The 24528-nt window shown below is 43.5% G+C and overlaps 1 protein-coding gene across 4 annotated transcripts in view; it reads left to right on the forward strand.

The window, feature by feature from the left end:
- The window catches only part of unc5b (unc-5 netrin receptor B), a 53360-nt gene that overhangs the window by 12765 nt on the left and 16067 nt on the right, over window positions 1-24528 (forward strand). For all 4 annotated transcript variants that reach the window (XM_084948001.1, XM_084948002.1, XM_084948004.1 and 1 more), the window contains exons 2-4: window positions 21295-21525; window positions 21854-21997; window positions 22398-22501. In XM_084948001.1, the coding sequence (XP_084804127.1) occupies window positions 21295-21525; window positions 21854-21997; window positions 22398-22501 (479 nt within the window). The remainder of the gene's footprint in view (window positions 1-21294; window positions 21526-21853; window positions 21998-22397; window positions 22502-24528) is intronic.

A 24528-nucleotide genomic window follows, 5' to 3' on the forward strand; every position in this document is an offset into this window, starting at 1 on the left:
TTGTTGTTAGGCACCCACCACATTTCTAGAAATGTCAAAACTGTTCCTTAATTTTTAGTTGAGCTAAGCTTCCTGGAAGACCTGCATCCTCTTATAGCTGCATAATATCTGCTGTTTGAGCTTTAAACGTGGCCCCACTAATTCTGTTGCCCCGTGTTATTATTCCCTGTCAATCCCTGCTCCTTTTTCCCATCTTTTTTTTCTTTTTTCATTTTAATGACTGGCAATGGTCATATATTTTAATAAAGTCTTGAAATGCACTTCCTCACTTTTTGTCATCTCGCCCGAAAAAGGGTCAGCAATCCACAACGCTGAAGGAATCAGCCTGTGTTTGAGCAGTCAATGGGAAGCAGTTCATCGTACTTTAATAAAAAGCAACTCCCTGAGCCTTAAACACACTCTGGTTTCCCAAAATAAACACCATCATCACTCTCACACCCAAAATCAAACACAACCAAACACAAATCCCACCATCAGGAATAAAACCATCCACACACAGGCGATGCAGCTCCCCTCCCGGCATTTGATCACAAGCAGCCTCCCCTCCTCCCCTCTTGTGTTTATTCTGGGGATTATTTTGACCTAATCTCTTTAGAGCATAATTCAGATTAGATTTTGTGTTATTATTATTGCTATGTCCATTCCCCACAGTCCTGCTGGGATTTCCTGACTGCCGTAGTGCTCCTGTGCTGGTAAAATTGATTAAAACTGCTGACCACTGCCCTAGATAGCGAAGGCTCTGGATAAAAATATAAGCAAACACAGACGATACAGAAGAGCATTTTCTTAAAACATGCACTCTTTAATATAACTGTTGGAGTCGGCGCAATGCACAGTGGTGGCCAGTGCTGAAGTCCTACATTCTGCATTCATCCTGGGCTAGAAAAGCAAGCTCTTGAGGTTATTCACACTGAAACACAGCCATAAAGAGAGCAAACAAAAAGACCCTGAATTCTCTGCTAATTACCTAAAGCAAGGCTGCGATCGTTCAGTCAAAGCTGCGGCTCCATCTGTATTTGTGCTGCCATACTGGCCTGAAAGTTGCTCAACAATTTGATATTCCGATGCCATGTTTAGTCTCCATTTTTAAGACAGTGTTTAAACACCATCTGCCTTTTACCTCATTCTTTGAGCTCAGTACTCTTAACCAGAGAACCCTTGAATAAATGACAGCGCATGCATAAAATCACAGTGAGTACAGATGATCAAAATACAGGCTTCATTATGTTTGCAGCACGGAGGATCTCATTTTCATTGCTCTTAAAATATTGCATTCAGTTGCAACAATTATGTCAATTTATTTAGTCGTTGTGGCAAATGAACCAGTTGACAGTGAATCATGACATAAAGCCTGCTTCTTTTGTGTATAACAATTTTGCATCCAGTGTGATTGTTTTGCATCCAAGCCCATTAGAGGGAAGGAAAAAAGGTTTAAATAAGCGTTGCAAAAGAAATAATAGACAAATAGTGTGATCTAGCAATAGGAATCCCCTTGCCTTATCGTTCACACTGTGTCATCCAATTCCACAAATACACACCCTGCACATTTTACATCCGCCCACCACCCCACCAGTCCTTTTCCTGCTTGAATTTCTCAATTAAGATGAATTATAAAATTTCACATGGGAATCAGGACTTGCAGCACTTATTGCGATGCTACCCAGCGGCGCTCTGTCAATGGCTTAGAGAAGCTTAGTGCTGTGGGTATTTGAGTCTGTGTCTCGCAGCCCTCAGACTCTTAATGGACAACACAACATGCAACTTTGACTCTGCATAAGAAAGCGAAGTGAAGGGGTGGATTGGGAGGAGGGGCGGAGAGGAGAGCAAGGTGGAATTTATTGCTCATATGTGAAAGTGGAGAAGATGAAGGAAGTGAGGCAGTGGTGGCATGGGGGCTATGTTTGTGCTAGCTGTGGGGGACTTTGAAGATAGACTGGGCTGCAGTGTACATTTCATTACTCGTTCTCCTCTAGAGGCCCAGGTGTGTGTCACAGCTCCTTTTGTGGGCAGCAGAGCACTAGATGATTAGATGAGCTGCACCTCAGTAAATGGATGCTATTGATCTCCACACCTTGTTATATGGAGCACCTCAGAGCATGATAAGTCTAAGACAAGACGGCATGATGAATCTCACGCTGTCCAAAATTGCCTCTTCTGCTCAGCTTACTTTCTCTGTTTCATCTTCACACTCCTTAAGTACACATCCCATCCACTTTGCTGCTTCCCTGTGTCTTTCTGTCCCTCTTTCCTCCCTTTTTTATTTGCTCCACTGATTGCTTTCAATGTCTCCACAGCCATTAAAATGATTGGAGACTGTGTAATGTATATTAATGTGCTTGTACTTTTAGAGTAGTTTAGCTGTGCGCGCTATAATATTTCATGGGGAGAAAACAGAGTAGCGAGGCTTTGTGCTGGGGTAATTAAATGGAGATTGTGATCTGCTGCTTTTCTATATGCGTATGCAGATAAAACGTGAGTGCCGAAACCTGAGATTTGCCTGTCACGTATGCATCAAAAAGGTGAGAGGTCAAGGGGTCATGAGGAGGTGTGTCGAGAGACTTTATATAGGTGTGCAGGTTTTTCTCAGTGTAGCGTGACATCGCAGTGAAGCACAACTGTAATAACAGTTGAATATTGATCAGTGCAGCCTGGCATAAAGAGTTAACGGGAAGCTGTGACCTTTGACCTACAGATTAGCACCAATAATTTGCAGGGTTGGCGCATTACGAGGACAGGGCCAGAGCGAACAAGCATAACAGAAAAGACAAAACACCGCCATTATTATTGAATTTCATTAACTAGCCGCCAAATGCTGCTGAGTTAATAAAGCTATGGTGTCGGGCTTAACTTCTGCTTCACACACATTTGCAGAGCAGCTGCGCGCACTGCATCTCATTTCATTCCCATCACTCATTCGCTGTTTGTGTGTTTCTGGTTTGATGCTAGCTTGTTAACTATCAGCCCGAGTCTTATTGTGCCGCATATAATGCAATTCATAATACCAGACAGAATAAACTATAGCTCACAGTGCGTTTCTGTAGTCTGCTCAGGCGGGCTCATGCTCTCACCTGCACTTCAGCCCATGCTCTATATGAATAGCACACACACACACACACACACACACACACACACACACACACACACACACACACACACACACACACACACTATAAGCTGTTGTTGTGAAAAGTAGAACCTCTGAAGTCATTCATGCTGAAAAGATTGTAAATTGTGGGAAAAATATAAACACCTTTATGTTTGCAGACCGCCATTGTGCTTCACAAATGACCCATCTGACCGCAACCATATGAGGGTTAAGCTGTTCTATTCTTACAGTTTCCAATGTAGTGTGGTCATTCAAGAGCTACACTTTTCCCCCTTTTTTGCTCTGTGGGCAAGAAGTCTTACAAAGGCTCACAGAAATGAGAAAGTTTAGGGCTGATGATGTTTTAACCCCTGCATACTTCGAGAATATAATAACTCAAACGGTCCTTCCAGCCGCCAAAAATCAGTGCTTATTTAAAGAGAAAGGATCGCACGGCTGCTTATAAGACACATGCTATTACTCATAGTGATAAACTTAAAAATAATGATCTTATTCTTCTCAGTTCTGCAGAGCATTTAGCTCGAGTGCTTACTTGCCTGTTCTGGTTGACACCTGTTTCCTGGTGCAACAGATTGCTGTTTTCCCACAAGAAAAAAGTGCTATAAAATCAGCTGTGAGAGTGAAAGCAGAGTGAGTACTGGACACGCCTTCATCAAGTGATTACAATCAGCGCTAATGCTGCAACTTTTCGCTGGCCATTTAAAAAGTGTTGAGTTTATGGCTTTTGGCTTGTTACAAACGACAAAAAAGAGGAGGAAAAAAATCAGCTGAAGCATTTCTATTGTTTGAATCTATTTTTGTGTAAACGTGCTACGTGACAGTGTAGATGGGTTTTCCTTCTACGCTTTTTTTATTTTCCTGCAGAAACAGCTTTATTTGCTAATATATAAATGTAGTGGAGCATAACTGAAAGTGTCTGATGTCGTTATGTGTTGAGCTGAAGGATGCACAGATTTTTCTACTATCTGTGATACATTTACTCTAAGTTTCAATGGCATATCTTTGCGTAGCCTCAATGTTTTTTAAGCTCTGATATCTCAGAATAATCCAGACTCGCTATTGTGTACATGAATGAACCCCCCCACAAAAAAAGAGCAAAATTTCACACAGCCCCCTGTGTGCTGGATATGCAATCCTGTTTAACCTGTTTTTATGTGACACCAGATTCAGCTAATTGCCCTAGCTGTCATACTTTTTCTCTGTCGGTATTGCAAGTCATAGTCATGCATAAAGTGGCTTACTCGGCGTTCTTCCACCTCATTAAGATACAAGCGTTAGATACCTTTCTCTGGTACTTTCACCTAGTTTTGTCTTTGTACCTTCTCTCCCCGTGAGCTCATTTATCTAGTCTATAAGCAGGGTCTTTGTTTGGCTTTTCATCCTTAAGTAATCAATACTGGCCCTATGAATCCAGGTCATCTTGCTCCTGTGGCTTGTCTGTCCTTCCTGCTCACACCCTCCTCTGTCTTTATCAATCTCTGTCTCTTACTCCCTCTTTTCCTCTCAACAGTCTTTCTCCATTTTTCTGTTCCTCTCTTATTTTTTCTTGATATTCATCCATTCATATGTCTTTTTACTCCCGCTCTTCACCTCCTGAAAAATTACTTTGCCCATCTGGACGGAGCTCTGCTCGGCCGTTACGCTATTAGTCCTTGTGCGGCAGTGATTAAAAATAGATCGGCGCACCAAGTCAGAATTCGTCAAGACTTTTCTACCTCTCTGATCTCCTCGTGTTCTCCCCTCCACTCACATGAAACTGTATTAGCTAGAAATGGATATACGATTGAAAGTGAAAAGTTAGCAACAAAATGTTCCAGTCTTATCCGTTTTGTTTTCTGCCCAGAGTCTTTGTGCGTAAGTGCATATTTGTATTTGTCAGCAGCAGTGAGTGTTTGTCAGTGAGTCTGTGTACCGCCTGCGGACCTCTTCGCTGGGTGCTGTCTCATGTCGAGCTGTGTGTTTGAGAGGCTTGTCGAGGTAAAGCTCCTGTCAACGCCTGGCCGGAGGGAGTGTACTGATGAAAGGCCTCTTCATCATCCTAATGGGATACACAAACCTCTTAACCAGCACTGCTGCCTTGACTTCGTCTGGGTGAAGCCAAGAGAGACACAGAGAGAGAGTGCGAGAGGGGGAAGAGAGAGCACTAAGTGACTAGCTGGACCGCACGCACCGAGGACCACACTGAAAACATACACAAGTGCACAGGTCAGAAAAATGCACAGTGCAAACAAAACAATGCTGCTGGGAGTCAGTTGCAGAGGAAGAGTCGTGACTCTGCGCGGCCTTGGGATTGTGAGAGTTTCAGTAGGCCAGGGCCATTAGGATCTGGGACAGAGAGTTAATGCCCTGCTGTTCACTAGAACTATGACAACATGTCCCCTGTCCACTGGCACGGACCCAGGGTAAGGGGACTAGGAACAGGCATGTGTAATATTATACTGTAATCGTGTCATTGCCTTTAACTTTGAGCCGAATTTGAGTTTGAAATTTAAAAAAACAAAGACAAAATTGAGTATCCTTTCAGTATCCTCCCCAAATCTATACATGTTCACACCTGAAAGCTGCTCAATAAAACACAATCTGATTTGCTGACTGTTGAGCAGCTCCATTTAAGCAATGGGAGGTTAAGGGCCTTGAGAGAGTGAGGTAAGCCCTGCTGTTTTATATTAGCCTCCCACACTTCTCCTGTATGTTCAGGTACTAAAGCATATTCTTAAAACTTTAGACCATCACTGTCCCAGTCATTTTCAGGGGACAGCAGTACTAGTGTTTCAGGTTACTCCCCTTCTTTGGTCCACACCTAAATATTGGATTGTTTTTTGAAAATTGCATGTTGCACAGAGGTTGTATCATCTATGAATGTTTCCTCTGTGCAACAACAAAGGATTCATTAAATCAATTATCATGAAATACTGCACTTACATATGACTCCCGGTGGCACACCTAGAGCCCTTTTTCACTTTGAGAGAGATGTTTCAACAACTATCGGAAAGATCTGTTCTAATGCTGAAAAACTGAAGGTATGAAATAGATATTATTGCCTACATTAAAAAAATCAATGTGTTAAATTTATCACTGTAGGTACTTATTGGCATTTAGCTCTAAAGAACAACTTGTGAAGCCTGTGAGTACATGTAATACTAAAGTATTACACAGTCAAGATGGCAAATTAAGATACAAATACATATCGATTTCTTTAGCGAGTTGCTCACCAAACTATGAGAAATTTAACACTAATGACTGAAAAAGGATCTGCCACTGTTAGCTAGCTAGCTGGCAAGTATGGTGACCACTGGGGGGGGGGGGGAGCGAACACATGGAGGGTCTGTCACAATAAGCGCTGCTTCAAACCAATTAGCTTGAAGTGGAAGTGGGTTATAAAGGTCTCCCAACATCAAGTTTGCACCTGTGCAGGATTACTGCCACTATCAGTGAATCTGCAGCACCTTTTTCTTGCTGATCTCTTTTTATAAACAAAATTAGTAAAAAGAAAAGAGTGAGAGACTGTTATAAGTACACCATCAAGGTGTACTTCATATAGCCACACTTATTCACTCATGCACTAGAAATAATGAATAAGTGTATAAGTATAATAAGTATCTAATTTGAGACATAGCAAGTATTGCAAAGTGTTGTAAATTGAGAACGCGCTGTAAACAGCTCATTATCACAGTCAATTTAGTTTTTCTTTTCTGAACTTCAAGAAAAAGTCAGAAAAAAGCTTTTTGCTGACTTTTTGACTTCCACGTGAGTCGGGGTTTGTGGGATTATGCGACTTTGCTTGCCCGCTTGGTTTGACCCAGGCTAGGAGTAGGACACACAGTCAGGGTGTGGATCAAAGCACTTGGCCGCTGCAGGGGGGCAACAGAAGGAGGAGGGACGGACAGAAGAAGGAGAAGCCGCAGAAATCGGGCCTGAGTCTCTCGTCATTATTGTCACAGTGTCACACACTCTGGCCACTCAGTGTCACCATCAGTCTGCGCTGGCCCTGGGCGTCTGGCGGGTGACACTCTGCCTCTTCTTCAATCCGTCCGTCTTTCCCTATTTCAGCTTTTCATCACATGCACAAGCAAGTTTTCTCTCTCATTCACAGCCGCCTACTTTATTTGTCTATGCCAAGGGGATTTTTGTCATCCTCTCCCCATCTCTGCTCTCTATCACCGCCATCCCTGCCAGTCCAGTCATACAGTACAGGTCCTGGCTCGAGGCTGCGCGATGTCCTCTTTTTCGCTCCATCCCAGTCCCCACCCAGTCTTTGGGTCAAGGACGCGTGTGCAGCTGCAAAGAAGAGCAGAGAGAAAAAAATGTTGACATCAGGCAGCAACCACAGCCTCATGAATGATTGATGTGCGAATGCTGACTCATCACACTTGGGAAAGAACCAATATTTTGACCTGAAACATAACAAGATTTAGATTCGTGGAGGAGAGCAGAGACGCGTGCGCACAGGCTGCCCAGGATGCACCAATGTTCCATTTTCCCTTCGCTGCGATGCAGAGTTATCAGTTCTCACTGTTTCACAATCTGTTAGCAGCATAGATTGCCAGATATAGAAAAGTTGGCCCGGCCAAAAGTGATAGTCTGTGAGATGCTTCTGCTTTAGTTCTTATTTTTATGTGTGCTGGTGCTGCACTGCGCTGAGATTGCCCAGCAGTCAAATGGTATGGTGTGTTTTTCCCTTCCTATCTTGACCTGCACATTTCCTTGTGAAGTCTGGCTTCCTCTGGGCTTACAATTTTTCTTGCTTGCTTGTTGGGTTTAAAGAAAAAAAAACTAAAAGTAGCACAATAACTACAGTAGAAATACAAAACGGACATGTGTGTCTGTGTGTGTTTCTTTTTTTACAAACAAATATGCAGAGGAAATATACCTTTAGTTGAGCAAAGAAAATAGTTCCTCTAGTTTTTTTGTCTTCTGGCCTGATTTGAGCGACTGGGTCAGAGTTAAGGCGGGCAGGGAAATGTATCTTGAGAGAATGATGAAGCGGGGCATAAAGGGAATGAAGGGAAAAGATCAAAAGGATAAAACAACCATTAGCTTCACGCGCAAGACTACTTTTGCTCGCAAGACCCTGACATTCTGCAGAGTGAGGAGATTGAATCTCATCTCTTAACTCCTGCCTCTCTATCTGTCCTCTTCTGCTATCACCGCATCACCTCTCATCATCTGTATTCTCCAGCACTGATTTTCTGCCTATTAGTGCCCCACTCTTTACTACGCCTCACCTACTTCCTGGTCTCCCCGTGTAATCTGTGTTTTTCACTTTAACATCTAGTCTAAGCCAAGCTTGTTTTTCAATCACGTTATCCAAGCTCTTCATTTAAACAGCAATTTGATCCCTAAGTTTGTTTTCTGTGTGCGTTTTGGGAGCGGAGGCCTATTTTCGTCACCTCGAATATACATTGAACGCTACTTTTCAGAATTTCATTGGCAACTTTACAAAGCTGCCTCTCACGAGCTTACACGCAGGCGATCCTACAGCATGCTGCTTGTTGTGCACTGCGCATCTAGGGATTTCTCTGATGCAAGGGGACGCAATGAAGGAACAGAGTGACGCCAACCCTGCCGGTGTTTGTGTGGAGTATAATCACGCTTCTACTTTTTAGGTGCTGCTGTTGGGTTTTTGGTTTCTTTCTTTCATTTCACTTTGTTTGTCCATGTGTCGCCACCTCTGTCACACTCACTTTGCAAGTAGTTATTTGCGCGCGAAGATGTCTGTCGGGCGCTGTACACGCTGAGGATATCGGCATCTTCTGGTGTCTTCATATAGACCATCTAAAAACCTATTTTTTCAGGCCGTGAAGGGTCATCGGCGTGACCCGTTGATTTGCTGTCAATCCGGCTCATCTCCTCATCTGTTCATTAGCATGACAGAGGAGCTCTCCTGCCAAAGCAGTTAGTCACAAGAATCAGCCCCTGTCACAACACATTACAACAGCAGGCTTCTCTAATAGCGCTGGCAGTCGTGGCAACCATAGCCAATGCTCAGTGCATGTACACACCCTTGCACACACACTCACACCAATCAAGAGTTGCTCTCGATCTGCACCCAGGGAGTGTTTCTGTATCTCTCTCCATCGTTTTCTACCTCGCTCTTTCCATCCACATATTCTCCCTCCTTCCTTCCTTCCTTCTTTCCTTTCTTCCTTTCCCTGATGCTTGGCTACCCATTTACAGCCTGCCATTAATCTCCCTCTTTCTCCCCTCCTCCTCCTCCTCGCCCTTTCCCTCCATCATTGCCTTACATTAGCGAGGTTACCTGTACTTACCATCCATGTCTCCCATTTTCTCGTCCTTTTCCTAAGTTCTCTCCCTCACTGGCTCTATTTCTGTCACCCTTCTTTCTGCTCCGTGTCTTCATAATGCTCCAAGAGATAGGGACTTTTCATTTTTAATCCATCCATCTTTCCCCTGTGATGTTTTAGTTTACTCTCGCTCTCTTCCCACAACTCGATAAGCCCCCTAACACTCTCCTCTCCCTTCATTATCACCTGCTCGGAGTGTCTGGTGTGATTTGTACAGGAAGTTTGATCCGTCCGTCTTTCTCCCTCTCCGGGGAGTTGAGTTGTCATATCAAATAATAAAAGAACCGCATATGTTTTGACGTAATTTGCCGACTCGTCTCACGATCGCAGGTCTCACTTCTTGACGTAGCGCATGGCAACGTGGCAGGACCCTAAGACAAAATCAGAAACATGAGCTGAATTTAAATTTTTCAAACAGAGCACAAATTTTAAAGTGTACAAATTGTAAAAGATGGCCATTCTGATCATTTACTTGAGGCCAAATGAAAGAGCAGCGAGGACCCAGAATGCAGCTCTGTGCACCAATTAAGGGTGTTCTGGTGAAGGACGTGTAATTTGACTGTGTGTGTGTCTCCAGTCTTGCCGTAATCTCTGAGTGGGGTGGACTTACTGGTTTTGGTGAGGTTCGTGTATGCGTGAGGTCAGGTGCTTATCTCCACCTGTGTGTGTGTGTGTGTGTGTGTGTGTTTGTGAGAGAAACAAAAGTGGGGTGAGAGAGCAGAGTTTTGCCTTTAAGGCAGAAACTGTCTGTTCTAAAGGAGTGGCCACTGGTATTGACTGGAATTTAAAAGCAACCCTTCTCCCTACACACATTTACACACAAATAGAAGTACGCCTGCTCTACATGTAGTAGTTACTTTCATCAAAAAGTAGCCTTTATGCATTCTGATGCAAAGTTTCATGCTTACATGCATAGTCAAGGGCTTTAAAAATTCATAGAAAATCTTCATAACACGTGGGATTTAATGTCAAAGAGATCTTTAGGAAAAAAATTGAAGGTTGTATGCACTACATTCATGATGCCACCTCCGCTGTTTGTCCTGTGAGTGGTCTCTAAGCTCTAAGTGTGTGTGTGTGTGTGTGTGTGTAAGGAGTAATCAGTTCAAGGAGTTATGAGAGAGGACAGAAGAATGACCCGGTGAGCAAAGGGGGAGGTAGACTGTTGCAGAAGTTGGGAGAGAGGTGGATTAGAGGACAGGGGAGGAGGGTGAGGTGGGGGCACAGACCAGCCAAAGCAGAGAGAAACCAATGCAAGTACAGCGGGATGGAGGGTGAAGCGCCGGTTGGGGAGGGTAGGCAGGATAGGGTGGGTAATTACAGGGGCCCAGAGAGGAGAGGCCTGTAATCAGTCTGCCCTCAGGAAGGAATGCAGCTCATCTTCTCATGTAATTACGGCCATTTAAACGGCTCCGGCTTCCAAACACTCATCCCACTCAACTGCTTACCTATTCACTATACATGCTTGCACACACACGCATACACAGAGACACCGTGAGACAATCAGCGACAGAAACGGACAGATTTTTAGGAAAAACTTCCAAATGGAGGAAACGAGGAGACAGACTGTGGGCAATGTGTGAGCGTGTGTAGCTGCAGAGTTAATAGCCGTGTAGACTGCAGGCCTCTAGAGGAGAGGACTCCATGTGAATACCCACCATGGCAACCAGCCACTCCGGGTAGATTTGCGCAATTCTCATCAAGCAGCTGTGCAGTGGGAGAGTAGGCCAGCAATGGCGCCTTGCACTCAGCTCGTGCACTTGGATCTACACGTGCAGTAGGAAGGGCAAGAGTCGCGTTCTCATTCGCATGTGCTTGACCTCCAAGTAACAGTTGTGATGCTGGTCTGTAATTTTGAGAGGACGACAATATTTGTCTCAGCCCTCTCTAACCCCCTGTCTACATCTGCAAAAGTGATTGATAGCACTGTTTGTGTACGCCTGTGTTCCCATGCAGTAGGTGGTCGTCAGGGCATACACAAACAGCACAGAGCCACTTTTTGATGGGCCATGATTAATGAGCTCAGTGGGGGGTGGCGCCCCCTAGCTGTGACAGAGCACACTTTCAGCCATGATGTATCCCCCCCCCAGTCCCCGCGTCTATTCAAACGCACCAGTAGCAGCAGTGGGCTCACAGCTACAACACAAGCCCAAATCCTCTTAGCGCTCCCACTCTCACAGTCACACTCACCCACACATCCAAAAACACTGTCGCAGAAGCTCGCTTATAGATGGGGGGGGGACACTGACGGTTACATGCACAGTGAGTAAATATATTCTATAGATTGCTGCAAACACACCCACCATGTCGCTCTTTTACACACACGCTTTGAATATAGTGTGGGTCCATGTGAAACAACCACGTAATTCTCCAGTATTCACCCAGTTATCAGCAAAAACCACCACTGTCTGTCCCTCTTTCATTTTCTGCCTTATTTACTGTCTATAACCATGTAGTTAGATAACATGTTTACCTGTGTTTCTGTGCATTTCCCCCCCACCAGCATCGCCTCCAAGAGGACTGGTTAAGTGTTATTATGACAGGATATATTTGTGGGAAGAAATGACACAGGAGGCGAGTCCTTTGAAAAAAAAAAAAGGGGCAGGTCACGCTTCATTTACAATTAGATGGTTGTAGGGCAACACACCTTGTAGATAAGAGTGTAGGATAACATTCTGTATACAATCAGATTGGTAAATGAGGTCTTTGTTGTGTTACATGTGTGTGTGTCTGTGTGTGTCTGTATGCATATGTGTTACTATGTCCTCAGGCTTCCTCTCTCTCTCTCCTGCTGCCACCGGGACATACTGGATGGACAAGCGAAGGATTTCTGTCACTGTGCATCTCCATCACCTGCTCGGCCTTCCTCCTCTGCCAATCTGCTTTTCTTGCCTCCTGTCACCTCACTGTCTCTCTCTCTCTCTCCCAAACACACCTTTTCTTTTCCGCTTACTGCCTCGCACAGATTCTATCTTTCTTGCCCGCTCGCGCACAAGCCCTGCACAGTTAATTAAACTCATGCACTCGTATCATGATGAAACGATCGGCTTCACACCCCACAGAAATAGCCGCTCTGCAGGTGTCCTCATTAGCATGTTGGAAGCAATCAAAGGTGTGACATTTCCACTGCTATGATGAACTTCCAACAAGTTGCATCTCACACGTTCCTATGACAAATATACAGAAAGGGTGGCAAAGCATTAACAATGTGTGTGTTGTCATATAGTCTTCAGTGCCGTTCTCAGAAAATGCCGGCATCATGGGTCTGACAGAGTGACAGATTTCTGTCATTTTACTCATAAGCTACTTTTACATTAATGTTCCTCGTGGTTCATTGTCAGATTCGGAAAACTGCTGTCACAACTTTTATACAAAACTAAACACGTCATTATATTTGAAAGCAGTCTAAAAGAGGTTTTAATGTTGGGCAAGTACTCTCACACCAAAGTCCTGTGAAGTAACTTACAAATATAGCAGCTAGCATAGCTAATATGTGAAAAATTACAGCTGAAATCTGTCTTATCATTCATGTTGGAACAATGGAGCAGCAAACTATGGCATATATGGACCTATTCAGAGGAGTATAGCACAATTCAAAAACTTCTTTTACAAAATGAGCCCATGCTTTTCAAGTTTACAACTTCTGCACAACACATCAGCTGCTGTGGTCACTGTTTGACAATATCCGTGACACTAATATCACTATTACTGTGTTTGCCTAATGCAACATTTATTGTGTATTGTAAATAGCTGATAAAAAGTTAAAATGTCAACCAACACTGTGAAAAAGCCCCGTTTCTGTGACAACAACTTACCCAGCTGCCTGATTACCTCAAGAAGAAGCTGTCAACATCTGATGGAAGGTTTCGCAATCATCATCCTTGTATTCAACTTCTTATTCGCTGGCAACAGATGTGCTAAAGTTAGCTGCAGGTCTTTCTGTGAATTTGGCTTCTAGGCTATCAAATGTGGTCGTCTCTTCAGCTTTTAGATATATTTTGTGGATGAGGTTCTTTACTCAGGGGGCAGCACAGTGGTTAGCCCTGCTTTTTCCCAAAGACCTCATAAGAAGGTCAGAGGAAATTCCATCATCGGGTCGGGGCATTTCTGTGTGAGTTTGTATGTTCTCCCTGTGTTTACGTGGGTGCACTCTGGGTACTCTTCCTCGCAAGTCTAAAGATATGCAGTTAGCACAGTCGTAGGAATGAATGTGCGTGCGAATGGTTGTCTGTCTCTCTGTTAGATAGCCCCATGTCAGCTGGGATAGGCTCCCCGAAGTAAAGTTTAGTGAGTAGGAAAATATATAAGCAGATTTATGTGTTTTGTGTTCTTTAAAAAGCTTTTAATTGGTCCATATTTGACAAAAAATTAGTATTTTCAGTCTCTACTAGCTAATTGTTTAACAAAAGAAAGGTGGCAGTTCCACTTTTAACAGAGCAGACTGTAGAGATTCTTTAAACAGATTGAAGATAATTACACAAATTACAATATGTAACTGGTTTCTTTTACTTTTCTTTTTTTTTTTTTTACCAACTTTAGAGTATTTCAGTATGCAAATTGCAAGAAATTACTCTCTCTTGCATGGCTGAGGCACTATTGTATTCACAAAATCGCATAACCTACAAACATCTCCCATAGTGCTTTAAAACACATATAGATTTTCTGCTATAGTATTGCTATGACCGTATTTTGCCGGGATGACAAACACTCACGAAGGCTCGCAAGGTGAAAGCAATACCAGCCGCGCTGTCGCCGCTAGTAATCATGAAGCACATGAAGGGGAGTTCGTGTGCCTGCTGGTGCGAGAGAGGAAGTCTGTTAGTTAGAGAGTCACCATGGTGAGTACAAAGAAGCGGGCTGCAGAGACATGTGAAGCCGCTGCAGGTTCACATCTTGGTGGCAGTATCAAAATACCCAAACAAGAGCTTTCAAGGCCAACATTTGGAAGACTTGATGAGAGAGCACACAGAGTTGGAGCTGCGGTGCTCTTAGCAGGAAATCAAATTCTGCTTCCTGCCTCCTGACGACTCACAGCAATCGTGATGAAATGAAAATAATGGCACTGTTAGTCACTGGTGAATTAATGACATTTCCTATTAAAAGATGACCAATTTTGCCCCCTGTCTGCGCTCAAAAGGGCTGCTTATGTTGTAAGCGTTTCTGCGAGTGTGTGCGTGTTCGGTCAGATGGGTGAACCGCATGACTCCTCACACTCCGTCTGCCTTTGTTGATGTGAGAAGCGATGCTGTGTCGCTCCAACCTGTACTCATGTCGCCTTGTGCCCTGCTTGACGCCAAAATACACACACACTGTGACTGCCCCACTCACACGTGCAGTGATTCTCCATCAGATCCTTCTAAGTCTCCACACATGCTTCTTTCCAGTCTTCACATCTCTTCACTTTATCTTTTTTACCTCCTCCCTGGTTTCTTCTCTCTCCTCTTGTACCATTTTTTTCAAGCTGATGAGGATGAGGTCAGGCTGAATATCAATCACTCAATGTAATTGTCCTTTAAGGAAGGCAAGGAGAGACTGTCTTCCTCCATCAATCTCTGTCTCTTTCGACCTGCCTCTGTGTAGTGTGTGCAACTCGTACCCCGGGGCTTCCTCTCAAGAATGATGATAATGAGGTGGATAGGGTGAGGATGATGTATAACGTCAATGTTGCATAATGGCTGTTGATCACTGTATTAATTGGCCTTGTTTTCTTAGTCATAAGCAGTGTTGTCACATTTGACCGTCTGTCCTCACAGCTGTTTGACCTCAGTGGGCTGAGTAGAACCGGACAGTGAAAATATGTAATATGGTTTAACATTCTGCCACTTTCATATTTTTACATATGTCATTTTGCAGTGGCTGATTCCTCTTACAGTAGTATATAGATAATAAAAAACTATGTTGTCATAAAAAGGAAATAAAACAAGACAACAACACCAAAACAATAAACAGGAATAGTACTTATGGAGTACTTGTCTACTCTTACTGAGCACTCAAAGCCACAATCAGCCATTCACACGCACACACACGTTCGCACTGCACTTTATCCTGTGTCTTCGAGTGCTTTTACCTATCACACACGTTGAGTTGGATGCATTGGCGGCAATTTATATCCTGCCTCAGGACACTTCAGCGTGTACTGTGGATCAAACCGCTGACCTTTCAACGAGCAGTTGATCAGCTCTGCCTCCTGGGCCACAGCGACCCCTACTCTTAGGCTCTGTTAACAAAACCTGTAATATTTTGTACGGGGCTATGAAGTCGGTCCTTAACAGGCTGCCTGTTGTGCTTTTCGGTTAGATGTAATGCCACTTCTTGTTCCCACTGTTTGTAATCAAAGTCAACATCTGGCTCGTTAGTGCTAATGTTTCCACAGCAGAGCTGTGAAGTGCTGCCTTGAGACATATTCTTCCAAACTCTGTGCCACAAATGAAGCCGTGGCTGGGAGAAAAAACACCTGTTAGCCTTGAGTATCTTTGCCTCACCTGTTTCCCTGAGATTGTGTGCGTAGGGTCTGATCTCCGCCTCCAATCAAAGCCAAGCAGAGTGACCAGAAGTGACAGCAAAACGAGTCAGATTATTTAAAACTGATAAAATTTTAAACACCATACGCAGCTCCTGTCCAAGTTGCTTTTGGTCCTATCTGGCCGGCACCATAATGTTTGCCTCGCTGAAGAGATTTAGCTTCAGAACGAATAAATCGTGTCTTATATTAATATTTTGCATCAAATGTTTAGGAGAATGAGTAACAAGGGGCCCATTTCTTACAGGTTCCTTCTCCATATGCTGCCTGGTGGCCAATAATAAAACACATTCAAACACGCTGAAAAGCCACAGCGGGTATTTTTGTCTGTTTACCGGTTTAGCAGCATTTGAAAAATTCATATCATGCATGAAATTACTGGCTGGTGTGCTGCTGCATCCAGTACAGCACCCAGCACTGGGGTTGGTTGTGCTTCGTAGTTGGGCCCATGTTTTCTTTGTATGTGTATTTTTCATTAAAGTAAGATGTCATTTGAAGTTGAATGGACACAGCAAAGTGCTTTGAATCCAGGAGGCAAGAGGGAAGGAAGACTGGAGTCAGGGGAGGGCAAGAAGGAAAGCATTGCCATGTCATATACTCCAATGGAAAGCAGAGGCGAGGCGGTGGGATGCTGCACCGCTGTTTGTTTGTTTCTGATATAACTCATTTTTTTTTTTCTATAAAAAAAAATAAAAACTTCATGATCTTGCCAAACACAACTTAACCCCGTCTCTTTTGTAGTATTTCTCTGTCGCTCGACCTCTTCAAAGTACTCTTCCTCCTGTGCTTTATTCTCTCATGCTTGCTTTTCCCCTACTTCTGAGTGCAGTGTTGGGATAGTGAGGGCACTGAAGGGGACAGTAATGACTAACTCTGTAAAGGTAATGATAAAGTACAGACGCTTTAGACTCCACTCTGGCTAGAGGCGCTGGGGCTAAGAAAATTACAGTCATTCATGTGTGTGTGTGTGTGTGTGTGTGTGTGTGTGTGTGTGTGTGAGAGACAGAGAGAGAATGAGGAGCAAAAGAAAAGAGAGGGCAGAGAGAACAACAGAGAGTTTCACAGGCTTAGACAAAGACAGACATTGCTGTGATTCATTTCCCTTGCCAGTTATTATAGCTGTCCAGTGTGTGTGTGCGTGAATTTGTGTGTGTGTGTGTGTGTGCGCGTGCCTTATTGTCTCTCTGCTCACCACTTGGCTTTGAGTGTCTCTTGACCTGTCTTTGGCCAGCGCTCTTGTCTTCCCATCCTGTCACCCCTGTCCAGACGCCCTCTGTCTTTCTCCCACGCAGTCTTGCCTTGAAGTGACCACTGTCACTTCAACTCTCCGTTACGGCGAACTGAAGCTCTGCACTTCACCACACAGTCAAACGTGAAGGAGGGGACTCCTTCATTTGCAGATGAGTTCAGCATGCATGAATAAGAGTGGTTGAGAATGCTCCATATAACTATAGGTTGTCATCTAGTGTCTGGGTCTACTTGTGCCTATGTGTTCACACAATTGTGTGCTCTAGAAAGGAATACCCAGAAGCCTGTGTTTGCTGTCTAGCTGTCTGCTGTCTGTCATTAGAGTAATAAAAGACTTGCTGTGCTGCACGGTGAGGAGTTCTTGTCTTTAAGGCTCCTCCATTCCGCACAAATTGCCAGCTGCTGAGCTCTGATGGATGTTTGTATGGTGGCCCAAAAACACAGGTTCTACTTTAAACCCCTAGCTCCATTATCCCAGACAGAGATGCAGGGGAGAAAAAAGGGTGTCTGTCTGTCCGTCTCCTTCCTCTGTCATCTAAAAGTGTTTTAATTAAACTGTGCCTCTCTGCAGGCCTCAGAGCACACACACGCGCACACACACAGACACGGCACAGAGAGGGAGGTTTATCCAAATACGCAGTGCTCTCCTTCCATTCTGTCTCCGGCTGAACCGCCGCCTCTCTTTTGTTTGTCTTTCTGCAACCGTTCTTTTTCTGCCTTTCCTCCTTCTCTCTCCGTGCGCCCTCTCATCGCGCCTGAAGAGTGACAGGCTGTGTTTTCAGCCGATGTTTGAACACAGAGCGATCAATGCCGGACAAAGGGAAAAGAGCGGGGGAGTGGGGCGGGGAGGGGCGACACAATTGGTTATTGACAGAGAATACAAAGTTTGAGGGACTGGAGGCGACAGCTTAGCAGGGAGAGAGGAACTGAGTGAGGGAGAGAGGCATGCCAATGAATGCGATTCATGTTCATGGTTAAGCATCACGTTCTGATGTGTTAACTTCCATTATTCATAATTGTTTGTGTTTACCTGCTGGTATCCTCAGCATTGTGCATGCTTAATTGAGCGTATATAAGTGACGTAAAAGTGCGAACACCTGCTCTAAGGAACAAGTGGGTGTTTGTTCCTGTGTTTCTATTTGTTTCGCTGTATTCCTCGGAAACTCCTCGAGGATCGCCCTTGGCATTTAAAAAAAAAAGCCTAGTATGATGAAGCCACTCTCGTTGAACTAAAGTAAAATTTAGTTTTAAGGTGTCCATCACTGACACAAATATTGCACTGGTGGCTAGCTGGATCGTTTACGATGCATTAATACTCAGTGAAACAGGAAAAAAGTATTTGAAAACCTTTATTGATCACGTTGAGCTCATCATCACCGTCAGCATTTCTGCTTTTACTGTACACTGCCGAGGTCTGGGTGGGTTAAAAGGTGAGGGTTCAGTTTAAGGTCACAGGTGATTGCAGTGACTGGAACAATGAAGTGTTTGCGTGGGAGACAGAAAAGAGTCAAAAACAAGACGCTCCAAAACAGCGATCTATCCTGGATCGCTGTAATGCCTTGAGCAGCTGATGCATTTCTTGTCTCTGGCTAGCCCTCAGTTGTTGGTAATTCTACTTTTACCTCAGCTAGACCTTTTATCGTCATATAGATTTGACTTTACTTGAAGATGGTACAGCCTCCTGAATACCATAAATCCTCGTTGGCCTTGGTTTCAATCCTGCTACAATTTTTCTCTCCTGCTTCCTCTGCGAGCTCTGCGCTCTGCTTTGGTTTCCCTAATGTCTCAGACAGAATCTGTCAAGGGGAACAGTGGGATGAGAGTGGGCAAGTGCTCACTTTCCTAAAATAGGAGATGGTATCTTTCTAAGTACTTTCTCTTGTTCCCTGGTTGTAGAATACCTGATCAGGTTGAGGCTTGATACATTTTGAAAACTGAACACTGCAAATCTGCCTTGTTTAAATCTCGTAGTTTAAAAGCAGCTGAATTTGCTCACGCATCTCTCTCTCTCTTTTGTTTTAGCCATTCTGAATATAGAGGATGAGATTTGAGAACAGCAAGGCTGTAAGGCTGTAGTGTAGGAAAAGCACAGTTTCCAGTGAGCGGCTCCCACATATGTGAATTCATCTGTAGGCATGCATGTGAAGTGAAGACAGCGCACCGAGTTCGATATGCCTTTAGCTTTTGGATTATCCTGACTGGAGAAAATGTAAATCTTCTTCACGTTAATGCTCATTGAATCCACATCATTTTTACAACCAGGTAAAAACAAGTTTTCTGCTGTAAAGTCAGACATATTAAAAATTTATAAGAACCTGTATTCCTCAAAAATGCAAGGGATGGGACCACTATGATAGAGTGGGGCAAAATTAAAGGAAAACCTGGACTCCTCATCTCTACAATGAGGGGATCCAATGGCTGTTATGCTTTGAGGGCCATTTTCCTGCCTCAATTCAGGTCAAATTATCCCCTTACAGAGAAGGGTCCCTGCAAATCAGTATAAATTGTCATCTTTAGGCTATGACTGGTCATTTTTAGACTGATGGTAGTGGTCTGTTCCAAAATGACAGTGCTACAGAGGCCCTGAGAGGTCAAACACACTGCAACTTAAGAAAACACAAGCAAATAGTAAAACACTTTAAATGAATGCAAAACAGACAATGGAAGTAAAAAATTTAATCAAAAAAACTCTGAAGAAGCACTATATAAGACCCAGTCCATTTACCATTGTGATTATTATCATGTGATGAGAACACACATTCCCTGCAGCTTTTTCATCCTTACAAAAGTCTCAGTTTCTGTCACTTTTGCAGCTTTTATTGTCACATTATTGTCTTCCCCAAATCACTGCCATTGTGTTTTTTGAGCGTTTGCAAAGTTTTTCTACTTGCTGGTGGTGCTTAAATTGCAGTGTGTCTGACCTCCCAGGGGCTCTCATCTAAAGGGGTCTTTGAATGTTTTGGTGAGAGTTAAGCTGACATGAATCATCAACAAAATACTAAATGAGCGACTATATTTTGGGAAAATATTTGAGGCACTTGTAGCTCAAATGCCAAAATGCACCGAAACTGTTCAGTGTCCCAACAGTTTTTATTTGTGTTGCCTTTCATTTGTCACCTGTGTGCAGCTGTTCAACAAAACGAGAGAACATTTGGAGCACATGCTGACCTATTGCAGCTTTCAAAGTATGCCTGCACTTTTTATGTATGTGCTACTTTTGTGCTAACTTTTCATGTTCAAAGCAGACCCTTATATCCCTGCCATGCTGTCACACGGTCTTTTCTAGTCCACCTGTGCACCTACACACTCGTGCACACAAGGATACAGTTCATGTAATAAATATATGAGTTGCAGCACGGTTTATTTTTATACATTATTGTAATATTCTTGAAGCTGTCCAGGCCATTTTATTTATTTTGACTACTGTCACAACTTTTCCTATTTATCTGTATAGCACGCATTTTGTCACGCATTATCAGTCCATATACACAAATCTGTCTTCTGCAATAAACATCATTGATATACTGCTTGGGATCTACTCATCATCATTAGAGTACCGCGTCTGACAAAAGAGGTCAGAAAGACTGTGTCCTTCCTGCCAGGAAAAGCTTTTGACAGCTTTTCCAAGACGGACGTGTCACATCGAAAATGTCATGGGATAATGTGCGATCAACAGGACTGACCCGCAGAAGGTCAGTGGCTCTCTGCTCCAGCTGAGAAGCACAGACTCTTCCAGAGAAACTAGAGCAGGGGGTCTGCCTTGTCCAGATTGCTGGTTATACAGGGAGGCAAAAATGTCACTGTACTCCTTCCATGACGGTACAAACTATCAGCACCTTAAATGTCTTCTTGAAATGCACTTACAGAGTGGCTTTCCCCCGAAGCTTGAGAGGGGCACACAAAATAAGCTGTCATGCAGACATTTTCTCCCTTTCGATGTGTGATAGGTTAGTGATATGGACAAATTTGGCATTTTGCTTTTTCCATACCTCCTCGTTAGTGAGGTCAGCAACCAGGAGAAGCCGCAGATTTGCCATAGATCAGATTCACTGCACTGGTCTTTTGTCAGGTTGGTAAATCCTTTCTACCCCCCCCCCCCCTTTTTTTTTTTTCTCCAGAGAGCAGCGACTACAGCGAGGCCGAGGTTCTTCCTGACTCCTTCCCGTCAGCACCGGCAGAACCTCTCCCGGAATTCCTGTTAGAACCTGAGGATGCTTTCATAGTGAAGAACCGTCCAGTCCAGCTGCGCTGCCGTGCGTCACCCGCCACCCAAATCTACTTCAAATGTAACGGAGAGTGGGTGAACCAAAACGATCACGTCACTAGAGAGAGTCTGGACCAGATCACAGGTGAAGACCTGCACGCTCACACACTGTAAACACACACACATACACACACAGTAATGTCACCTTGTATTTTACAGACATAAACATCATCCTCAATTACTAACATCATTTTCAACTATATAATCCATTAGCTCCTATAGGATTTTATGTGCACGTTAACTGCTTTTGGCCTGCAGCCAATGCATTATTTATATGCACTGTGAAAAATGTGCCTCACTAATCTCTCACGCTCCTGCTCTTCCCGTGTCTCTCTCTCTCTCTCTCTCTCTCTCTCTCTCTCTCTCTCTCTCTCTCTCTGTCTCTCTCTCTCTCCCTTTCTCACTCTGCACAGGCCTGGTGGTGCGGGAGGTGGACATCTCAGTGTCGAGGACCCAGGTGGAGGAGCTGTTCGGACTGGAGGACTACTGGTGCCAGTGTGTGGCCTGGAGCTCAGCTGGCACCACCAAGAGCAGCCGCGCCTACGTTCGCATTGCATGTCAGTATCAAGGCGGCGCGTTTACACATGCTGCACGTATGCGTGTGAGAGACAGAGTGAGAGAGCAAGAGGAAGAGAAACAGCGAAAGGGCAAATGTTTTCAACTTTCTCCTTGTCACACGCGTCAGTTTAAGTATATATGCAAATAAATTGCCGTAACACTCCATCTTGATCCCTGGTGGTAATGTGGGGCGCGGTGTGATTGACACGTCGCATGTTTATCAGAGTCTGGAGTGTGGAAAAATGACACAGTTACTGAGGCTTTTGGGGGCTTTGCCTGGTGTGTGTGTGTGTGTGTGCGTGTGACAGGCAGTGTCGCTGAGATAAACTGAGTGTCACTCTCTGCTGTCACAGGGCAGCCTTCACTAACTGCTGACTGCATGTGTGTCACCCTCTGTAGACTTGAGAAAAAACTTTGAACAGGAGCCTTTGGGGCGAGAGGTGCGTCTTGAGCAGGAGGTGCTGCTGCAGTGTCGCCCCCCAGAGGGCATGCCTGCTGCCGAGGTAAATGCTTTTCTCCCCACCGTCACTCTCATCACCTACAGATGAGGACTGAATTTTTAACCCCCCTATGAAATTTAAAGTCTTTGTCAAAACTTTACCAAGGACTTTTTTTAAAGAGCATAGGGTTTTCAACATTACAGCATTTCTACACATACTAGCTCTCTTTAGAGAGCATAAATTATCTCTATTTGCACACAATAACAGAATTATTTCAGAAAAAAGTGATAAAAGCCAAGATTATTAGCCTCCTGAAAAACTGACCTTTTTATTGAGGCGTATTACAAAACTAAGGGTTATCGTCCAATTTACACACAGCATAAAAACTTCAGCAAGGGTTTGAGCTGTAACTTGAGAAAGCATCACAGCAAAAACAAAAGAAATCTGTTTAGACTTAAGAAAAAGAATTGTTGATGCTCGCAAAGCAGGAGATGGATTTACAAAGTTATCGCAGCGTTTCCAAGTGTCAAGAACTGGAGGGAGAAGTATGATCATGAAATTCAAAGCGAGCCATACAGTACAGAACAAGCCTGGCAGAGGCAGGAAGCAAAAGATTTCAAAGCCTCTGGAAAGAAAAGTAGTGAGAGATGAGTCTAAAGACCCCAGAACAACTGCCAAGACACTAGTGAATGATTTAGCGACGTCAGGAACATGAGATGAAACTGGAGCGCTTTAACCGCAGAAGCGCTGCTTATGTTTGGAGAAAGAAAGGAGAGACACACAAAACCCAAAGAGCAGTGACCCCATCGTGAAACATGGTGGTGGGAGTATCATGCTTGAGTATGACTGAAAGTAAGAATCTTGACAAGATAGAAGGAATCAGGAAGAAAAATGGATATGTGAAGATTTTGAAAGAAAACTTTCAAAGAGAACTACATCCAAATGCTCAAAGTGAACGTTACTGACCTGCACAAAACTCTGACTTGAATCTTAATGAAAAATCTGTGGGGTGAACTGAAGGTCACCCCACAGATTGAGATGTTGGCCAAAGAAGAATGTGCTGGGATTGGTCAGGAGACGTGTGTGAGACGACTGCAGGCTGTTATGCAGCAAAAAGGACGCACAATTGACCATTAGCATTGGGAGAGCTAATCATTTTGACCCTGGTAGTTTTTGTGTTTTCTGAATAAAAACGTATTTATGTGCAAAGTAAAATATTATAAGCATCCAAACAAAGACACGCATGTTTCAAAAAGCTGTGTTAAAAAATTCCTTGCTCTGTTTAACGGCACTTTGGAAATACTTTTAAAGAATGAATTTTTCATAGGGGGGCTAATTTGTTGCTCTTCTGTAGCCTTTTCAACACTTTCACACTCATATTTTTCTTCTTCATTCTGATGAGCAATAAACAGCTCAAATCATTTTGTGTTGTGTTGTTTTGATTTCAGATTTATGCTCTGCAATCTGCAACAGCATAAAACAAAAGGAAAGAAAGTAAAGGGCGAGATGTTGACATTTTGACACCATCAATAAAAGAGTCATTAAAACACGCAAAGAAATATGCTTGTGTCATGTTTTAACACCAAGCTAGTCTAACTGTAAAACCTTGTATCTGAATTGCTTATTTTACCCACATTTGTATTGTGAAAGCTCTTTTTCTTTTTAGATACCTATTAACCAGGAGAATTTTGACATAAAAAGCACGTTACGTAAATTTCAAAATAAAAGCAAATTGGTTTAATTATAAAATTATACCAATTTTGTTAATGTAATGAGTTAGTTATGGATTTTTCCCCATTAAAAAGGCAAAAATTAGTCAAAATAAAAGTGAATGAAAGACATTTTTTGAGAGAAGAAACAAATTTGTGTTTTTGCTTGGCAAAAACGATCATATTTTGACTGCGTGTTTGATCAATACTTTGTGTTGTGATGGCTTGATACACTGCAGGTTTACCGTGTTTACTGAATGGCTCTGTGCGTGGTGAGATGACTCATATTTATGCATACACACCTGCTGATTTTATGTGAAAAAAAAATACCTGCCAAAGAAATATTTGAGTCAAAACTAAAATAACATCGAGCATCTGAGA

Source organism: Perissodus microlepis, chromosome 13 (assembly GCF_051167445.1).
Source record: "Perissodus microlepis isolate ML-2025 ecotype Zambia chromosome 13, ASM5116744v1, whole genome shotgun sequence".
NCBI classification, from domain to species: domain Eukaryota; kingdom Metazoa; phylum Chordata; class Actinopteri; order Cichliformes; family Cichlidae; genus Perissodus; species Perissodus microlepis.